General features: G+C 37.3%; 1 protein-coding gene across 1 annotated transcript; it reads right to left on the bottom strand.

Annotated features, from left to right (window-relative positions):
* Positions 1–262: 262 nt before the first annotated feature.
* Positions 263–2,066, bottom strand: LOC120133362. The gene is made up of 6 exons (XM_039149961.1): positions 1,732–2,066; positions 1,156–1,255; positions 881–980; positions 648–727; positions 459–518; positions 263–422 (listed from the first exon to the last, which is right to left on the bottom strand). The coding sequence occupies exons 1-6, from the start codon at positions 1,961–1,963 to the stop codon at positions 278–280; spliced, it is 717 nt and encodes a 238-aa protein (XP_039005892.1). The 5' UTR covers positions 1,964–2,066; the 3' UTR covers positions 263–277.
* Positions 2,067–17,720: the final 15,654 nt, after the last annotated feature.

Here is a 17,720-nt window from a genome sequence, read left to right as displayed (position 1 = left end):
AGTTCTTAAACATCGGTCCATGTTAGAGATATTGAATAACAAGTTCAACTGTAACAGAAATATTAGCCCAGCAACGACAAATAAATAAATAACAGAAACAGGCTGCGGGCTGCCCATCATGTTAGCTTTGGAAAAAAGGTTCCATATATATCCTGGTAAGTAAACGATTACATTAAACTAGTCCTGGTAAGCAAGCAACTGACTCCGACCATCCAACAAACAAAATACCAGACCAACGGCACAATGCAGTGCGAAAGCCATCGATTCTTTTTGGTCCTCAACGGTACATATTGAATCTCGGTGGTGGATGGCTCCGATCATTCAACCTCATCCGTGAAGAACCCCACAAGGTTGTGTGGGAGAGCCATCGTCTCAAGAAGTGAGCAAACTTGAACTCTGGCAGAGATGTTGCCTCCTCTTCAACTTCGTAATAATCTCGATGTTCATCCTTGTCGTAGTTATGATTATTCACAAGGTTCTGTTGTCTCTCTTCATCATAACTAGATCTTTGTGACAAGCTATGCGCAGAGCACCATGAAACATTGATTAATTGAAAAAGAAGATAAAACATGCATGCCTCAACATCATCAACATCTAATACCACTGAAGATTACAGAATAAACAAGGGTTTTATCGGATTTGAGTACCATTTGCAGTGAACGCTGTGCTGTTTTATACGTCTTTTAATAGGTGATTGGTTGACAGACATGTGTTTGACAAATTCAAGCTGTTTGCACCAGAAACAAACATCAGATAATTGCAGCTAGCACTTTAAAAAGGAACCAAAAAGAGAGAGGATAAAAAGCAGCTATTTCAATCCTTTGATCAAGATTACCAAATTGTAAATACTACTGGCACAATCAAGTATGAAAAACAAAACCTGATCACCATCTTTGATCCCATAATTTCTAATGCAAGCCTTATTGTTAACCAGCTTCTGACCTTCATAAACCAAGCAAAAGTGCCCCCAAACATGTGACCTGACAAACAACAATCAACTTCATCTATATCATAAAATTTATAAATCAAATTTCAATATCCAAACTCAAAACAATCAAAACCAACATAACAAGATTACGTTTAATCAGTCAAAAGAATAGCAATCACTCGTAAGTCAATGTAAAAGTCCATGAATTAGTTCTAATGAGTTAATACCATGAAATACAGCATTGAGTTTCCCCTGGCGATTCTGCAAAAAGTTCCTCTATTGCTACCTTAAGCTCTGCAACTGTAGCACTCCTTCCTACATTTACATCTGCATAATCCCAAAAGCCTCATTCAAGAATAATAAACAAGAGAACTATAATGTGGTAATTCAATTTTTATTTCATAAACTAAGTCAGATTTAGTAACTTTTGGTTTGTTAAAAGTTTAAAGCACTTTTCTAATTTTTTATATTGTTTTACTACAAGATTATCCGATGATTCATTACTCCTTTTACTTTAAAAAGATAGAAAAAGTTATATTTCCTCTCTTTTTGTTTTATTTAACATTTTAGATGCAAATAAAAAAAGACAGAAAAAATGAAATAAATACAAAGCACTATTCATCAACAAAAGTGATTCATGTTATCCTTTCATCTCCACTTTAACTTTTATTTTCTCCTTTGTTTCTTTATTTATTTTTAAATGGTAACAAGTACTAATAAGAACTAAGCGTGACTTAACAGAAACAAATAAATTAGAAGAAAAAGAAAGGTTGAATGAGAAATGAGAATCGACGGAGTTTTACCAAAAAGGGAACCGTCGAGCTTCAGAATGGAGAGATTGCGAAGATTCTGATCAGGAAGCTTCCGATACAACAATTGCCGTTCAACGAGAGCATCGTCATCGTAGCCGCCATTGCCGCCACCGCTTCTGATTCTGCTAAATTTCAGCGAACCTAAACGCCCCCTCTCCAGCACATTCAAAACCCGCATGTTATAGCTATGATTACTGACAGGATTCTCCTTATAGATTTCCATATGCAAATCCAAACTCTACAATTTCACCCCTTAGGATTTTATTTTTCCTTGTTTTCTCTTTTATATGAATCTTAACGAAGACGGAAATGAAAGCGGCAGAAGAAGGCGGAGAGTTCGTTTCTGATATTTATTTTTGGTTTTCTGAAAATTCGTTTTTTGAGAAATGACCGTTAAACGGCAGATTTTTATTTATTGGTTGTAAATTTTGGAAACTTTATAACTCAACTCTGCACTTAGGAGTCTGGCGCTTACTCGCGTTTTTTTGGGAACAAAGATGAGCGCGTGTTTTACACGTAAGTAGTTTTTAAATATTTTTTTTGAGATAATTGGACATGATGTCTCTAAACTATGACCTTTATTTAAAAGTAATCCATAAATTTTAAAAATATTTGTATCAGTTCCCAACACATGTTATATATTAGTGGAATATTTCAATGTTGTAGTTTATGCATCACTAATATAATATTATAAGCTAATTGCCTTATAGTTCACACGTTACTAATCACAGGATCTCATAACACATGCTCGGATTTTAGAGAACAACAATCCCCATGGTAATCTTCCAACTCATTACGAGAAAGTGCAGATACTCCTAAGTGATCGGTTCCTTGGTTTTATATGGTAAGTGAATGTTTTCATTGACTAGTATTCTTTACCTTTATATTTCGATCAAACAGTGTATATTGTCACGAGCCGCGAACATGTAGGTGAGGTTAGACCATACCAGGATGCCCATTGGGTCGTGACTAGCACAAGGCAGGCTGCCCTCACCGTGGTGCCGAGACTAACACCTACCAGGGCGCACACAAGGGCACAACAGACACGCCTCAGGCAGCCCACGAGGACCATATTGAGATAAAGACGCACACAACGCCGCACAAGGCCAAGATACCCTCTCCCTGAATTACCCACAAGCGTGACCTACCACATCAAAAACTGCCTAGTCACACACCAGGGGTCGCCTAGGGTCGAGATCGTCGCATACCAGGGGGTACCTAGGGCCAAGGCTGTCGTACGTCAGGGTCTGTCTAGGGCTCTAGCCAGCACGCAACAGGACACACCAAGGGTCGAGGCCAGCGCACATCGGGGGTGCACTGAGGGTCGAGGCCAGCTAACTTAGGGCTTGTCCACCTAGCGAGGTCAACCATTACTTAGAAAATAAGCCAAGTAGCATAGTCCTTGTTTGAATAGGACTCAAACATGAGAGTTTCAACTAAAACATGAGTTATACTTGTAGTTAGACTAGGAGTAGTTATTGAATGTAAGAAGACTTCGTTATAAAAAGAGGTCTCCCCACCTCCATTGAACATAAGAGAGTTTTGTATGAATAAACTCAGGAATTTGTGCCAAAAATTTCCCCACATGTGTTTACTTCCATTTTCTATGTTTTCTTATTGTATCTACCGCTACAACAATAACAAACCGTCATACTAAGGAGTTTAGGCTGCCATAGTGTCGAGCGACCGAGCAAGGCATCTAAGGGTCGCACGGACCAACTAGCCAACAATTTAGTCCAATGACAAGTGGCATCAGAGTGAGGTTCATCGCTGGACGAGATGGCTCTGCAACGTAACAAAAAAAATAGGGTTCAAGGGAGTCGAGACCCGTAATGCAAGAAAGAAGAGATATTCTTCGAAGGACATCATCACATTGCTCCTAGGTAAGACCGCTAAACTCGAAGACTCCGCGAGGGAGGCTAAGGAGGTGTTGGATCAATTAGAATCCACCAATCTTGAAAAGATAGGGTCCCTTGATCTCGAAAAGCTTGAAACCTTGGAGAATATCCAAGAGGAAATGCAGCATGCACTCAACGGATTTGTCAACACACCTTTTCGTCCTACTAGGATTCAAACTCCTAAAAATAGGATAGAATTTTGCTAGGATTCAAACTCCTAAAAATAGGATAGAGTTCTACTATGATTTAAACTCCTAAAGATAGGATCCACAAGCACTATAAATATCCATTGTAACTCACTATTGTAACACACGATTTACAGACAAAATACAGAGGAAAACACGAAAAATACAAAGGCAAAGCTATTGTAAACGATTCGAAGTAATAAAGGTGAAAGCTTTTTTTATCATTCGTTTGTTTCTCTTTACTCTTCACTTGCATGCGTTGTTAATTGTGTTTTCTTTGGAGAACCCCAAAGACAAGTGTTTTAGCCGATGACCCAGAGGGAGTTTTTTCGAAACTTTGATTTCAGATCTACGCTCCCTAGAGGCTATTTCGCAAAAACAAATTACATTTTTGGAATGAGAGTATGAAAATCTATCAAAAAATGAAAACTTTTTTTATTTTTGCTGGCTTTAATCTTCAATGTTCTTTGACATTTACCCACTTAATTTACATTCCTTTCATTTTAATCCCTTAATTAGTTTTTTTTATATATATACATACTTGCTAATTTTATTTTTAATTTATCATTTTTTTAATTTTTCTCTATTTATATACGTTATTACCCATATATATATATTTATTTTCTTTGCATTTTTATTATTACTATTATATTTATTATTTTTTTACTATTATATTTTCCTTTATTCTACTTATTTATATTATATATGTATATTTTTATATTTTATTATTATTATATTTTTTTACTTTCTCTTTCTTTTTATTATTCTTGTATTATTACTTGTATTATTTTTATATTATTTATTTTGTATATATATATATATGCGTATGTTCTTTTAAATATTTTAGTTTTTATACCTATTATTAATATATTTGGTTTTTTTATTTTAAGTGCTATATTTTATAATATTATACATATATTTTCTATTAATTTTCTATATTTTTTATTATCATTATATTATATTTATTTTCTTTTTTATTGATATTATTGTTGTTATATATACATTTTACTATATATATATATATATATATATATATATATATATATATATATTCTACACAAGTTAATTATATCTACTTACTTTGTCCCCACCCCTCATCATTTTTTCTTCCTGTCAATTATACTTTACCAAACTTTACTTTCTTTTCTTTCCTTTTCGATGTGATTGTTTTTTTAACTACTTATTATCATTATTAGTATTGTTACTATATATATATATTGTAATTATCTTTATTTGTTTTTTTACCATTATATGTGTATATGTTCTTTTCGTCATTTAATTTATTAATTTATATATTTTTTTTTATTTATTATATATATATATATTATTCGTACTTTGTTATTATTATTTTGTTTTATTTATTTTCTTTTATTTTCTTTTATATATATATTTTATTATTTATTTTTTTTACTTATTATTTTATCTTTGCTTTCTTCATTTTATCATTTTACTTAATTTGTTTTCTTTTCATTTTAATTTAATTAATTAATTTCTTACCATTTTATCTAACATGGCTTTTTTACTTTCTTAAGGGTACATTTTCAATCAATCAAATGTAAGTTTTGGATCGTTATTTTACCTTTCAATTTAAACTTTCAACTTTCTTAATTAAAGACAACTGGAAATTACATAGTACCGAAAGGGCGGTTCAAGGGTGCTAATCCTTCCTTGACCGTAACCGACTCTCGGATCCGACATATCACTGGTAAGACGCAGATCAAGTAAGAAATAAGGTATCCGATCAACCCACTTTTCGTAAAGTAAATGATCGGTGGCGACTCCCAATCCATTTTTCACGTCGAAGCCTAATTCCGGAGCACAACCGAAAGACGGTTACGACAGCTTGACGACTCCGCTGGGGACATAGGTAAGTGAGTCAGGCTAAGATAATTTCCAGTTATCTTTTTAATGAAAAGGGTAAGTTTAAATTTTAAGGTAACATTTCGATCCTTATTACTTACTTTTGATTATATTTTCGAGTAAATAGTTGTACTGACCGTTTTTTAATGATTTCAGCCCTTAAAGATTTTTCATCCAAAGGCTCTATACCCGAGCTCTGAACCCGTTTTAAGTGGGGGTGAAAGCGACGCCTTCGTGTGAATTTATTCATCGTATGGGCCTAGCAAGTAACCTTCAGGATTCATATACCTTATGCCTTCGTGTGAATTTATTCTCCGTATGGGCATAAGGGAATGTTTCCTCTCGAGTTTCACTTAGTCCACAGAAGCCTGTGATGGGTTTAGGACTAAGGGTCTGGTAAGCCCAAGGGGGCACCGGTAAGGAGAACTCGAGTACCTTTTTTTAGAACCTAAACCCGGAGACTACAAGGAGTTAGGGCCCACCCCAAAACCTCGTTTTAAACCCTAGGTTGCCAAAATTATTTTCTGCTTTACTTTCTGTTCAAAACATGTGAACTAGAAATTTATGCGGTTAGGACTTGTTCAAAATCAACTTGCGGGATAGAGATCATGTCCGGGTAGGAATAATAAGTATGTGGGGTATATATCATGTGGGGTAGGACTTTTATTTTCATGATTGCTTTGATTATTATCTTTACCTTACTAACTTTTTTCATTTTTTTCCTCTCTTTTATTTTATTTTCATCATCTGCATCATTCAAAAGAGGTGTTGATCCACCAAAAAAACGTGTTCGTTAACCATAAATAATCTGCATTAATGGACAAAGGTGTTGTAATACAGGAGATTAAAAACCCCGAGGTACGACTATGGTCCGAGAAGACTCAGAAAGAAAAAGGAGACAATCTTCAAGGAAGTTATGTGTCAGAGCTTGTTAGCTATGCCTCTATCAGCCTAAAACTTAACAATGTTCAAGAACTTCGAGACATCTGGGACAGTTGGAAGAATGATCGAAAATAGAAGTTCAGTCAGCGGTATGGTGACATTGCACTTTTGCTTTATGTTAAGACCGGTGAGCCCTTAATCAGAGCCTTGGTTCAATTCTGGAACCCGAGATACAGTTGTTTCACCTTTAACCGGGAGGACATGGTGCCCACAATTGAAGAGTATACTACCTTACTGCACTGCGAAAACATCAGACTAAAGAGGGCATATATCAAACACATCAAGAGTCAGCCTTTTAAGAACGGACTAGCTAAGATTGCAGGGGTTGATGAAAAATGGGTGACTGATCGACTTCTACACAAAGGTAACGGGGAAGGAATCGAGTGGATCTATATAAAGCAACTAATGAAGAACCACTCTGATGAATGAAAGACTATAGATCTTTGTAACATCCTCCATGTCGGGTGAGTGATTAATTTGCAAAGTTTCAACATTTGGTGATTAAAGTAGAATAATTATATAGTTTAAAAAGTATGGTTAGTAAATATGAGATGGAGGTAAGGACCAAATGGTCATTTGGAAGGAAATTTTAATTAAAAAAAATATATGTTATGGGGATATATGAGAACCCACGTGGAGTATTAGGTTCCAGAATACTCTCATTCCTTCTTTCTTATTTCTTCTCTTCCTTCTCCAAACGTGGGCTTGCAATTAAAGGTGAGAAACTGAACTTGGTAGTTTCTTTGATTGTTAAGATTGGAAATGAAAGCTTGGATATAAGCTAAAGGAAAGCTTATATGACATTAAAACAACAAGATAAGTGTTTTAGAGATAGATTTGGAAAATGAATTTTTAGATGAAATTTTGATAGGAATGAGTTTTTGAAGTTTGAATAAGATTTTTGACTTGTCAAGAAGCTAATTAAGAAGTATGAGGGGTTAGAATTCAAATTAGAACATATTGGAATTTGGGTTGGATTCTTAAATGCTATATGGAGAATTAGATTTTTAAGTTTTAGAGGTATTTATTGATAATAATTAGTTTAAGTAAGTGTATGAGACTAAGAGTAGTAAACGGATTGAAATATGTAAGTTTGAGCTGAAATGGGATGATTCCGAGCTCAAATTAGGATTTCTGGGTTAGGGGAATCGATACCCATTCAAGGGGAAACCGATACCCCCTCAACGAAATGAATTTCCAGAATGCTAGAGGGGAATCGGTACCCCCAGGGGGGAACCGATACCCCCTCATCGTATATGAAATTCCAGATTGCTTGAGGGGAATCGATACCCCCAGGGGGGGGAACCGATTCCCCCATGAGAAAAAGAAGAAGAAAGAAAAGAAAGCAAGACTAAGCTATAATTTCTTTAAATTAGTAAGCTATTAAAGCTTAATTTCAAGACATAGACGTCTGATGATCATCTTAAAAATTATGTTTATGTAGATACCGAGCCTACTCGAGTTCGGGAACAATCTACAAGTAGGATCGATCGAGGAAAAGGCAAAGAAGTATAGGTGAGTGCATATGCATAGCATGAATATAGTAGTATATTCAGTTCTAGACTTGTGATAAGTCTAGATTCCATATTTTGACATATGATTACATTCCATATTATGATACATGACATGAATTTGTATTAAATGTATTACATGACATGAATTCATATTATATGTATTACATGACATGAATATGCAGAAAAAGTTATATGAACTATGTGATAAAGGTATGTAAATGATATGACTATGTGTTAAAGGTATGGAAATACTATGTCTACGCGATATGAACTACGGGAAATGTATAAGCCCATGTTATGTAGATGAGAACTATAGGTATAGTTGGCATGCCAAGGGTAGAGGGTATACTCGGTTCTTTAGGACATATGTATATCCTTTGGAACCTGTGTGAAGTCTTGAAAGACACATACTTGATCCATAGTATATGTATATGATTCTTAAGGAATTCTACGTGGTCCTTATGGACATAATTCTACGGGCACTTCGGTGCAATTCTACGGGCACTTCGGTGCAATTCTACGGGGCACTTCGGTGCATTTATACGAGCTGTGGTGACAACATAGTGCACAACCTCACATTACTCAAATACCTTAGGTTCTCAAGATGCTATCATGGGCCAATAAACTTATTAATACAGAATAATGAATGTTACAGTCATACGCTTACAGGTATGGATATTGATGAAGTATGCTATATTGATTAAGTACATGTTTACATCTCATCTCATATGATCCTGACATTTTCATTACATTACATTGCCTTATTATTATTGCCTCACTAAGTCGATGACTTAGCGTGTGAGTGTTTCACACGTAGGATCCGAGGAATTAGACGAGACAGGTGTAACAGCTTGACAGTATTACTCCTGCAACCATCATCAGAAGCAACTTAATCAGTAGGTCATTTTGTTATGTAAATGGCAGTTGGCATGTAATTAAAGGGTTAAGTTGTGTATGCTCTGAATATTTTGTAAACTTATATTACAGTATGTATATTATTGTATTTTCTTAATACAAGTACAAATATTTTACTATTATTATTAAGAGTTGTGTTTTAAAGTCAATGTAGTATCTCTGACTCATATCCGGGTCGGGTATGGGTTGGGGGTGTTACATTTAATGGTATCAGAGCCATGGTTTAGCCGATTCTAGGCATAAACCAGAGTCTATGGAGTCTTTAAATGGAATACATGCCAACAAATAGTGAGAACTTCTGATCTGGTATAGTATGAGTATGCTGTTTTGCTAATAGGATAATGTGTTTATTCTTATTAGATGTCCGGACATAATAGCTCCCGAAGTGAAGCGGGAGAAGATAGGCATGCTGAAAGCAGTAATTCACCTGCCCTGGCCAGGCAAGGTGAAGAACAGGCATCTCAAGGAGTGCCTGTACAAGATCAAGATACGTTCTTCAGAACGTTAGACGCTATTCTGACGCGTCTTCAACCTCCTGTTCCACTAACTCCAAGAATTAATGTAGCAAAAGAGTTGAGAAGTTTAGGAGCTCCCGAATTTAAGGGAGAAGCTGAGGAAGGTCCGTGTCAGCGGATCTTTGGTTGAATGATTTGAAAATCATGCTAGATGGTCTCCACTGTTCCGAAGTGGAGAAATTAGATGGAGCTGTATCTTTATTGAGGGGTCAGGCGAGGATATGGTGGACGAACGTCACCATGAGAATGTCAACCGACCAGTTGACTTGGTCTTTGTTTGTAAAAGAATTTAAAAACAAGTATATTGGAGATCAGTTTATCCGCCAAATGAAGCAGGAATTTATGAGTTTGAAGCAGATGAGCCGCTCTGTGTATGAGTACGAATGTGAGTTTAATAAGCTAAGCAGGTTTGCAGCTGAGCTTGTGCCTACTGAAAAAGATGCTTGCGAGTGGTTCGTGGAGGGCTTGCGCCCTAGACTTAAAGAAATGTTGATAGCATTAAACTTGTCCTCGTTCCAGGAGGTGATCAATCGTGCAAAAGCTCTTGAAAGGGCTCAGAATGAAAGATTTGGGGACTCAAGAGTTCAGACATCAAAGAGGACGACTACTTATTCTGGTTCAACACCAACAAAAAGGGAAGAGACTCGGGATTTCGATCACAAACTAGATCAGAATCAGTTGCATCGTCTGCTAGGGGAGCAAGTCAGGCAAGAACTAGACAGACGCAGTCAGTGGAATCCGGTGCTGGGAGATCTACTCCGGGTCAAAGGAAACAGTGTGAGCACTGCGGGAAAAACCATTATGGGGATTATCGTATGGCAGCTGGGACTTGTTTTCGATGCGGAGATGCCGGACATTTTGTCCGGGATTGTCCCTTGATTGTTGGTGAGCCGGCACCATCTGGAAGAGCTGGTTCTTCTCACAAAGAGGACGAGGAAGAGGCAGAGGAAGGAACCCGTCTGAATTCTCTGCTCAACCTGAAGTTCAATCCACTGCTCGAGTATACAACCTAAAGACAAGTGAAGACCGGGATGACCCTGATATCATAGCAGGTACTTTTCAGTTGTATGATAAATTAGTATTGGTACTGATTGATCCGGGTTCTAATTATTCTTATATTACAAGTAAGTTAGTAAAGGAGTTGGGGATTCCCTTAGAAGCTACGAGTAATGAGATTATAGTAACAACTCCGTTAGGCAATAGTGCCCGGGTGAATAAAGTTTGTAAGGGTGTCCCATAAAGATTCAGGGAATTGAATTCCCTGCTAATCTGATGGAATTACCCTTTGACGAGTTTGAAGTGATTCTGGGAATGGATTGGTTGTTCCGGTATTATGGAGATGTTAGTTGTAGATTGAAAAAGGTAACTCTGAAAAGTCCAGAAGGAACAGAGATAAGTGTAAGCAGTGAAAAGTTTAATCCTTTAGCAAATGTAATATCAGTGATGTCTGCCAGAATTATTGCTACAAGGATGTCAGGGTTTCCTTGCAAATGTGATTGATTCAAGAGCTCAAGAGAAAAGGTTAGAGGAAATTCCAATAGTTCTAGAGTTCCCTGATGTTTTTCCTGCTGAATTGCCAGGATTACCTCCGGATAGAGAGGTAGAATTCCAAATTGAAATAATGCCGGGAACAGCTCCGATTGCAATGGCACCTTATCGAATGGCTCCGAAAGAATTGCAAGAATTAAAGAATCAATTACAAGAGTTGCTAGAGAAAGGATTTATCCGACCAAGTGTATCGCCTTGGGGAGCTCCGGTGTTATTTGTTAAAAAGAAGGATGGATCAATGCGTCTTTGCATTGACTATCGACAGCTCAATAAGGTGACCATCAAGAACAAATATCCCCTTCCGCGCATTGATGATTTGTTTGATCAACTAAAAGGAGCTTCGTATTTCAAAGATTGATCTACGTTCGGGTTATCATCAATTAAAGATCCAGGAGAAAGATATTCCGAAGACAGCTTTAAGAACGAGATATGGTCATTATGAATTCATCGTAATGCCATTCGGAGTAACGAATGCACCTGCTGCTTTCATGGATCTTATGAACAGGATTTTTCAGCCCTACTTGGACCAGTTTGTTGTTGTCTTTATTGATGACATACTGGTGTACTCGAAATCCCATGAAGAGCATAGCACACATCTGAGGATCGTCTTGCAAATTTTGAGAGATAAAAGTTGTATGCCAAATTGTCCAAATGTGAGTTCTGGTTAAAGGAAGTAATTTTCCTGGGGCATGTGATCTCGGCAGTTGGGATTAGAGTAGACCCTCAGAAAGTTAAAGCTATAATGGATTGGGAAGTTCCTAGAATGTGTCTGAAGTTCGGAGTTTTTTTGGGACTTGCCGGTTACTATCGAAGATTCGTTAAGAATTTTTCGATGATTGTGCTGCCTCTAACAAAGCTAATGAGAAAGAACGTACCATTTGTTTGGACTTCTGAATGTCAAGAAAGTTTCGAAGCTTTAAAGAGAATTCTGACGGAAACTCCGATATTGGTTCAACCGGAATCTGGCAAGAATTTTGTAGTATACAGTGACGCATCCCATAACGGGTTGGGGTGTGTATTAATGCAAGAAGGAAAAGTGTAGCGTACGCATCGAGACAGTTGAAACCACATGAAAGGAATTACCCCACTCATGATTTAGAAATGGCTGTTGTAGTATTCGCTCTCAGGATTTGGCGTCATTATCTTTATGGGGAACGTTGCTACTTATATACGGATCATAAGAGCCGAAGTACCTGATGACTAAAAAAGAATTGAATTTGAGGCAACGTAGATGGGTAGAGTTCTTAAAGGATTATATGTGGTAATTGACTATCATCCCGGAAAGGCTAATGTGGTAGCAGATGCTCTGAGTAGAAGACGTTTGCAGCTTTACGAGCTATGGATGCAAGATTATCTTTAACGGGAGACGGTGGTCTTTGTGCAGAATTAACCCTTAAACCAGCATGGTTGGAACGAATAGGAGAATTGCAAGGTAAAGATGAAATGTGTTTTGAAAGAATTGAGCAAGTAAAGAACAAAGAGATTAAAGACTTTGAGATTAAGTCAGATGGAAATCTATATTGTAAAGGAAGAATGTAATACCGACAATGACGACTTGAAGAAAGAAATATTAACAGAGGCTCATTGCAGTCCGTTAACGATGCACCTGGGTGGAACCAGATGTATATGGATTTGAAGGATTGATTTTGGTGGTCAGGGATGAAGCGAAGCATCACAGAATTTGTGTCTAAGTGTTTGATATGTCAACAAGTCAAAGCCGAGCATCAAGTTCCCTCAGGATTATTGCAACCGCTGTTCATTCCTCAATGGAAATGGGAAAATGTTACGATGGATTTTGTTTCGGGGTTACCCTTGACTCCGAACAAAAGAGAATCAATCTGGGTAATTGTGATCGATTAACTAAATCCGCGCATTTTCTCCCTGTTAGAACGGATTTCTCTATGGAAAAGTATGCAGAGCTGTATATTAGAGAAGTTATTAGATTGCATGGAGTACCTGTTTCCATAGTCTCTGATCGAGACCCTCGATTCACTTCTAGATTCTGGAAATCTTTGCATGGAGCGTTGGGGACTCGTTTAAACTTTAGTACGGCTTTTCATCCTCAGACTGATGGGCAATCAGAGAGAACTATTCAGATATTGGAAGATATGTTGAGAGCGTGCGTAATGGAATTTAAAGGATCATGGGAAAAGTATTTACCTCTGGCAGAGTTCGCTTACAACAATAGTTATCAGTCTAGTATAAAGATGGCCCCTATGAAGCATTATATGGAAGAAAATGTCGTACTCCATTAAATTGGTATGAACTCAAAGACCGAAGTGTTCTTGGTCCGGATTTAATTCAAGATGTAGAACAGAAAGTTCGAGAAATTCAGCATAACCTCAAAGTGGCCTCTGATCGGCAAAAGTCCTATTCTGATCTTAAAAGGAAAGAAATTGAATTTCAAGTTGGAGATAAAGTGTTTTTAAAAGTGTCTCCATGGAAGAAAGTGTTGAGATTTGGTCGAAAGGAAAATTGAGTCCTCGGTTTATTGGATCATATGAGATTGTAAAGAGTAGGACCGGTAGCATATCAGCTAGCTTACCACCTGAGATGGAAAAGATACATGATGTCTTTCACGTTTCAATGCTTCGTAGATATAGATCTGACCCTTCTCATATCGTGACACCAGAAGAGATTGAGGTTCGTCCTGACTTGACTTATGAGGAAGAACCGATTCAAATTTTAGCACATGAAGTTAAGCAATTGAGGAACAAGACCATTCCTTTGGTCAAAGTGTTGTGGAGAAATCACAGAGTAGAAGAAGCACGTGAGCGTTGAAGAGGATATGCGACATCACCCTCATTTATTCGTGCAATGAAAATTCGAGGACGAATTTTCTTAAGGGGGAGAGATTTTAACATCCTCCATGTCGGGTGATGATTAATTGCAAGTTTCAACATTTGGTGATTAAAGTAGAATAATTTATAGTTTAAAAGTATGATTAGTAAATTGAGATGGAGGTAAGGACCAAATGGTCATTTGGAAGGAAATTTTAATTAAAAAAAATATATGTTATGGGATATATGAGAACCCACGTGGAGTATTAGGTTCCAGAATACTCTCATTCCTTCTTTCTTATTTCTTCTCTTCCTTCTCCAAACGTGGGCTTGCAATTAAAGGTGAGAAACTGAACTTGGTAGTTTCTTTGATTGTTAAGATTGGAAATGAAAGCTTGGATGTTATATAAGCTAAAGGAAAGCTTATATGACATTAAAACAACAAGATAAGTGTTTTAGAGATAGATTTGGAAATGAATTTTAGATGAAATTTTGATAGGAATGAGTTTTTGAAGTTTGAATAAGATTTTGACTTGTCAAGAAGCTAATTAAGAAGTATGAGGGGTTAGAATTCAAATTAGAACATATTGGAATTTGGGTTGGATTCTTAAATGCTATATGGAGAATTGATTTCTAAGTTTTAGAGGTATTTAATGGATAATAATTAGTTTAAGTAAGTGTATGAGAGCTAAGAGTAGTAAAGGGATTGAAATATGTAAGTTTGAGCTGAAATGGGATGATTCCGAGCTCAAATTAGGATTTCTGGGTTAGGGGAATCGGTACCCATTCAAGGGGAACCGATACCCCCTCACGAAATGAATTTCCAGAATGCTAGAGGGGAATCGGTACCCCAGGGGGGAACCGATACCCCCTCATCGTATATGAAATTCCAGATTGCTTGAGGGGAATCGATACCCCCAGGGGGGAACCGATTCCCCCATGAGAAAAAGAAGAAGAAAGAAAGAAAGCAAGACTAAGCTATAAATTCTTTAAATTAGTAAGCTATTAAAGCTTAATTTCAAGACATAGACGTCTGATGATCATCTTAAAAATTATGTTTATGTAGATACCAAGCCTACTCGAGTTCGGGAACAATCTACAAGTAGGATCGATCGAGGAAAAGGCAAAGAAGTATAGGTGAGTGCATATGCATAGCATGAATATAGTATTCAGTTCTAGACTTGTGATAAGTCTAGATTCCATATTTTGACATAGATTACATTCCATATTATGATACATGACATGAATTTGTATTAAATGTATTACATGACATGAATTCATATTATATGTATTACATGACATGAATATGCAGAAAAGTTATATGAACTATGTGATAAAGGTATGTAAATGATATGCCTATGTGTTAAAGGTATGGAAATACTATGTCTACGCGATATGAACTACGGGAAATGTATAAGCCCATGTTATGTAGATGAGAAGGTATAGTTTGGCATGCCAAGGGTAGGGTATACTCGGTTCTTTAGGACATATGTATATCCTTTGGAACATGTGTGAAGTCTTGAAAGACACATACTTGATCCATAGTATATGATATGATTCTTAAGGAATTCTACGTGGTCCTTATGGACATAATTCTACGGGCACTTCGGTGCAATTCTACGGGCACTTCGGTGCAATTCTACGGCACTTCGGTGCATTTATACGAGCTGTGGTGACAGCATAGTGCACACCTCACATTACTCAAATACCTTAGGTTCTCAAGATGCTATCATGGGCCAATAAACTTATTAATACAGAATAATGAATGTTACAGTCATACGCTTACAGGTATGGATATTGATGAAGTATACTATATTGATTAAGTACATGTTTGCATCTCATCTCATATGATCCTGACATTTTCATTACATTACATTGCCTTATTATTATTGCCTCACTAAGTCGATGACTTAGCGTGTGAGTGTTTCACACGTAGGATCCGAGGAATTAGACGAGACAGGTGTAACAGCTTGACAGTATTACTCCTGCAACCATCAGATCAGAAGCAACTTAATCAGTAGGTCATTTTGTTATGTAAATGGCAGTTGGCATGTAATTAAAGGGTTAAGTTGTGTATGCTCTGAATATTTTGTAAACTTATATTACAGTATGTATATTATTGTATTTTCTTAATACAAGTACAAATATTTTACTATTATTTATTAAGAGTTGTGTTTTAAAGTTAATGTAGTATCTCTGACTCATATCCGGGTCGGGTATGGGTTGGGGGTGTTACAATCTTTTTGCACTGGGTCTGTACGGTTTGATTATCTTTCCGAAGACATTGGGGTGCATCGACGCAGCCGTAATAGAACTATTTGAACAACTTCCAAGGCGAGTCAACCCAGCACCGACCATCTTAGCCGAGACCTTTCGGTCTCTTAATCATTGCAGAAGAACTGGTGGAGGAAGGTTCATTGGATGTGTTCAGCTCCTTCAAGTATGGATTCACAACCACTTCTGGAAGACTAACGGGGTTGCCTACCGCCGATTCAGCACTACTTATTCACCATTTGGAGAGTTCATCACTATGAAATGGCATGAAGACGCTTCGAAGGAAGAATGGATGAAGGTCTTCACTCATCTTCAGGACCGGGATATTACTTGGAGAGCCCTCTGGTTGTTCCTCAATGATGTTCTTTTCCGATTTGGGGATTCTGACACTATGACCTTACTTGGACTTTGGGGTGCAGTTGGGTATGCTCCGTTGTTGGCACTTGGGGCACGTCAGTTTATCCCAGCAACATACAGATTATCTACATCAGAGTTTGTGTATCACGATGACAGTTATAAGAAGATGATCAAGAGGCAGCCGAGTCATGGAAGAAAGTATCCTGGATGGATGTCGTGGCTGCCAGAGATATGCTTACTCTGGATTATATGGAGTGGCGAAGATTGAGAAAGAATGATAGCATCCCGATGCCAGACTGTGAAGACACCCGGACCATGGAGGAACATCTCAGGCCTGTCCCTTCTGAACTTGAGATAATCAAGGCAGAGTTTGAAGCTGTGAATAATGAGCTGAAACAGAGAGTTAAGGAACTTGAAGCTGAACGTTATCAATGGAAACTAGATGCCGATTATCAGAAAGATAGAGCAGACAAACTGGAAAGGGAGCAGAAAAGAGTCTATTTTGAGCTTGAAGACTTAAGAAAGGGGTACCAAGATAAAGTCAATGATAACTCCTGAGAATCCAATGCCTGAGAATCCAAATGGTTGATCTGGAGAAACAACATGAGAAAGATGGTAAAACAATAAATTCAAAAAGCAAGCGAGTGAGCTTCAGATAGTGCCCTTCGACGGGGCTTTGTAGTGGCGTTTCCGTTGGGAGCAATCACAACAAAGGGTGAAAGCCAGAGACGCAGTCATCCGAGATTTCCTGGATCAAGTACAGAAGGTAGCTCGCCATCTACACGGCCTGGCAAGGGAAGCTGGAGTGGTCCAACAAGGCATACAACCAGTGACAAATGAAAACAGAAGACTTGTCAATCTGCTGGAAGCTGTTTGGGGTCTAGAGGATTTAGTCCGAATGTACCTTTGATTGTTTTTATGTCTCTTACAAGATAAAACATTTTTGTCGAAATAAGGATTTTTATAATAATGGGCACTTTTCTGGATCAATGCCTCGAACATTTCATGTAGTTTTTTCATTTTGCGTTGTGCATCTACATTTCATTTTTAAGCATTTTCATAAACATGAAATTTCTTCATGGAGGATTCGATGAAGTGGTTTTAACCACATGACACCACATGGAAGCAAGATTGTAACATCAAAGAAAAAACTGAAAACAATACAGTGGGAGCCTGATCAGCTGATTATATA

This window comes from Hibiscus syriacus, unplaced genomic scaffold, assembly GCF_006381635.1.
Source record: "Hibiscus syriacus cultivar Baekdansim isolate YM2019G1 unplaced genomic scaffold, ASM638163v2 tig00110579_pilon, whole genome shotgun sequence".
NCBI classification, from domain to species: Eukaryota; Viridiplantae; Streptophyta; class Magnoliopsida; order Malvales; family Malvaceae; genus Hibiscus; species Hibiscus syriacus.
The sequence above is the reverse complement of the archived record's forward strand: the minus strand, read 5'-3'. Positions and strand labels throughout refer to the sequence as shown.